Source organism: Empidonax traillii, unplaced genomic scaffold (assembly GCF_003031625.1).
Source record: "Empidonax traillii isolate 1590-97213 ecotype Southwest subspecies unplaced genomic scaffold, ASM303162v1 scaffold8002:size11025, whole genome shotgun sequence".
Classification (NCBI taxonomy): Eukaryota; Metazoa; Chordata; class Aves; order Passeriformes; family Tyrannidae; genus Empidonax; species Empidonax traillii.
Window position 1 is genome coordinate 1 of NW_020962659.1, and position 3,911 is coordinate 3,911.

General features: G+C 58.6%; 1 protein-coding gene across 1 annotated transcript in view; it reads right to left on the reverse strand.

The window, feature by feature from the left end:
* Positions 1-1,952: 1,952 nt before the first annotated feature.
* The window catches only part of LOC114073648 (tenascin-X-like), a gene marked incomplete at its 5' end in the record, with an annotated part of 8,575 nt that continues 6,616 nt past the window's right edge, over positions 1,953-3,911 (reverse strand). Inside the window, 2 exons of the mRNA XM_027911372.1 lie at positions 1,953-2,347; positions 3,273-3,626. Of these exons, the coding sequence (XP_027767173.1) occupies positions 1,953-2,347; positions 3,273-3,626 (749 nt within the window). The remainder of the gene's footprint in view (positions 2,348-3,272; positions 3,627-3,911) is intronic.

Sequence of the window (3,911 nt, forward strand, 5' to 3'; positions counted from 1 at the left end):
CCCCCCAGATCTCCCCAGTGCCCAGTTTTCCCAGTTCCCCACGGTCCCCAGTTCCCACCAGTTCCCCCAGTCCTCAGTTCGTCCCAGTTTTCAACAGCTCCCAGTGTTCCCCAGGCACCAGTTCCTCCCCCATTTCCCCTGAATCCCCAGTTTCCCCCACTTCCCCCCAGTGCCCGGATCCCCTAAGTCCCTTCCAGCTGTCCCCAGTTCCCCCCAGTGCCCAGATCCCCCGAGTTCCTTCCAGCTGTCCCCAGTTTACCCCAGTCCCCAATTGCACCCAGTCCCTCCCAGTGCTGTGCTCTCCTCCAGTATCCTCCAGTATCCTCCAGTCCCTGGTTGCCCCCCACTTGCCCCCAGTTGCCCCTCCCTCACCAAGCCCCAGTCCTGCCCAGTGCCCAGGTCCTCCTAGTCCCCCCCAGTTCCCCCCAGTTCCCTCCAGTACATCCCAGTCCCCTCAAGTTCTCTGGTTCCCTCCAATACAGCCCAGTCCTGCCCAGTTCTCCAGTTCTCCAGTTCCCTCCAGTACATCCCGGTTCCCTCCAGTACATCCCACCCCCTCCCAGTTCTCCAGTTCCCTCCGGTACAGCCCAGTCCCCCCAGTTCCTGCAGGCCCCCCCTGGGCTCCCAACCCTGCCCCGCTCCCAGAGAGGCCCCAAGTGGGATCCAGCAGCCCCTCACCTGTGGTGGCCTCAGTGGCCACGTGGTGGATCCTCTTCCCACCCCGCAGCCCGTAGAGGTGGAAGCGGTACCGGCTGGACGGGGACAGCCCCGGCACCATCACCGAACGGGACCCGCCATCCATGGGCAGGGCCTGGGGCTGGCCCTGGGCATCCCGGTACTGCAGCGTGAAGGAGTCGAAGGGGCCCTCGGGGACGTCCCACTGCAGCCCCACAGAGTTGGGGGTGATGCTGGAGACCCTCAGCTCCCCCAGCACTGCCCGTGCTGGGGGTACCTCAGCTAGGGGGGCCTCAGTTTGGGGGGGCTCAGATGGGGATGACACAATTGAGGAGGCCTCAGTTTGGGGCTCCTTCGAGGGTGGGAGCAGCTCATCTGGGTCAGCTGTGGCAGCAACGCAGAGGGGAAGGTGATGAACATCTGCAGCCACAGGTCCATCCACATGCCCATCCAACATCCACCCAACTATCCTTTATCCATCATCCACCGTCTGCCCCCACCCTCTCCCCACCATCCCATCCCCACCCACCATGGATAGATAAGCCACTGACCACAAAACTGACCAGTCAACCTTCGAGCCTTCCACCCACCTACTGACCAACACCCATCGTTTCCACTATCACCACCATCATCATCATCATCCATTCACCATCCATCACCTTCATCAACATCCATCATCATCATCATCCCATCACCATAATCATCTTCATCATCATCATCCATTATCCAACCATCTAATCAACCACCAATCCCTCCATCCCTCCACCATCCCACCCGCTCAGCAATCCCCACCTTCAACCTCTCACCAGTTTCCCAGCCCAGTTCCCCTCACTGCTCCTTCTCCCCAACCACATCATCACCCACCATCAAGCACCTACCAATCCCAAGAAACATCTGTTCAATGATTGATACTTCCCATCTGCCCATTGACGAACAATCACCATCATCCATCCTCCATCCATCCTTCCCAATGTAACTCCATCTCCTGGAGCATCCAACCATCAATCCATCAACACATCCATCCATCCATCCATCCATCCATCCATCCATCCATCCATCCATCCATCCATCCATTCAGGTTTTTCTACCCACCTACCCACCGGTGCATTCATTCACTCACCCTTCATCCACCCATCTCTCCATCCATCCTGTCACTGTCCAGTTCTCCAATAAACCTGGTGTAAATCAGCCCATCCTTCTATTCATGAATCCTCCACCCCTCCACCCACTCGTTCATCCCTGTGTCTGTCTCTCCATCCCTCCCTCTGTCCCCCAATTCATCTCTCTACTCCGTCCTCCCTGTGCCCTTCCCCCTCACCCGTGGAGACATCGATGGAGACGCGCTCGATCCTCTTCCCGCCCCGCAGCCCGTAGAGGTGGAAGCGGTACCGGCGGGATGGGGACAGCCCCGGCACCATCACCCAGCGGGACCCGCCATCCATGGGCAGGGCCTGGGGCTGGCCCTGGGCATCCCGGAACTGCAGCATGAAGGAGTCGAAGGGGCCCTCGGGAACGCTCCACTGCAGCCCCACGGAGTTGGGGGTGACGTTGGAGACCCTCAGCTCCCCCAGCACCGCCCGAGCCGGGGGCGCTGCACTTGGTTGGGGCTCCTGTTCGTGCTCCTGAGACAGGGAGTCCTCAGCTGGGGGAGCCTCCAAGGGGGAGGCTGGTGCTGTGTGGAGATGGAACGAGGCAGGAGGTGGAGATCAACCACCTGCCTGTCTTTCTATCGACCCATCAAGGCATAATTCAACCTCCCCTCTGTCCTTCCACACCGCCCCTCACCCGTCCTGCCCCACTCACCCAGGGCACAAACCAGCCATGGGCTCATCTCAACCTGCATCCGTCCATAAACACATCCACCTATCCATCCACCCACCCATTCATCCATCCATCCATCCACCATTCTATCCACCGATCCATCCATCCATCCATCTGCCCATCCATCCATCCATCCATCCATCCATCGATCCATCCATCCGTCCATCCATCCATCCATTCCTTGCTTCCATCCTGTCTCGCACCCATCCCAACTCCACACATCATCCCACATCCATTTCTCTGGTTCTTTCTCCTCACATCAGTCCAGGGTCTACCCCTGCCATTCCCATTTCCCATGGACAATCTTGCACCATAAGAACATACAGACACCAGGAAAGCTCCATCCATCCTGGCTTTCCCACATTCAGTCAACTATTCATCCACCCATCCACCTCCTGCCATCAATCTGGGCAGGAACCCACCCCAACCATGCACTCTGGAATCCACTCAGCCATTCTGTTCTTGATCCATCATGGATGGACGATGATGATGAAGATGATGATGACGATGATGATGATGATGATGATGGATGAAGATGGATGACGATCATTGTATTGATGGACGGTGAATGAGAATAACGATGAAGGGTGAAGGCCATTGTGGTGATGGGGAATGATGAAGAGGATGGGGGATGGCAGCAGGTGTTGGTCAATGGGTGGTTGAAGGGTCGATGATCAATTGGATGGTACCGAGCTCAGTGGTTCCTTGATGGTGGGTGGGAATGAGATGAGGATAGGATGCCATAAATAATCGATCCCTCTGCCCTTCCCCCTCACCTGTGGTGGCCTCAGTGGAGACGTGGTGGATCCTCTTCCCACCCCGTAGCCCGTAGAGGTGGAAGCGGTACCGGCGGGACGGGGACAGCCCCGGCACCGTCACACAGCGGGACCCGCCATCCATGGGCAGGGCCTGGGGCTGGCCCTGGGCATCCCGGTACTGCAGCGTGAAGGAGTCGAAGGGGCCCTCGGGGACACTCCACTGCAGCCCCACGGAGTTGGGGGTGACGTTGGAGACCCTCAGCTCCCCCAGCACCGCCCGAGCCGGGGGCGCTGCACTTGGTTGGGGCTCCTGTTCGTGCTCCTGAGACAGGGAGTCCTCAGCTGGGGGAGCCTCCGAGGGGGAGGCTGGTGCTGTGTGGAGATGGAACGAGGCAGGAGGTGGAGATCAACCACCTGCCTGTCTTTCAATCCACCCATCAAGGCATAATTCAACCTCCCCTCTGTCCTTCCACACCGCCCCTCACCCGTCCTGCCCCACTCACCCAGGGCACAAACCAGCCATGGGCTCATCTCAACCTGCATCCGTCCTTAAACACATCCATCCATCCATCCACCCACCCACCCATCCAAAAATCCATCCATCCATCCATCCACTCACCCACCCATCCATAAATCCATCCATCCATCCATCCATCC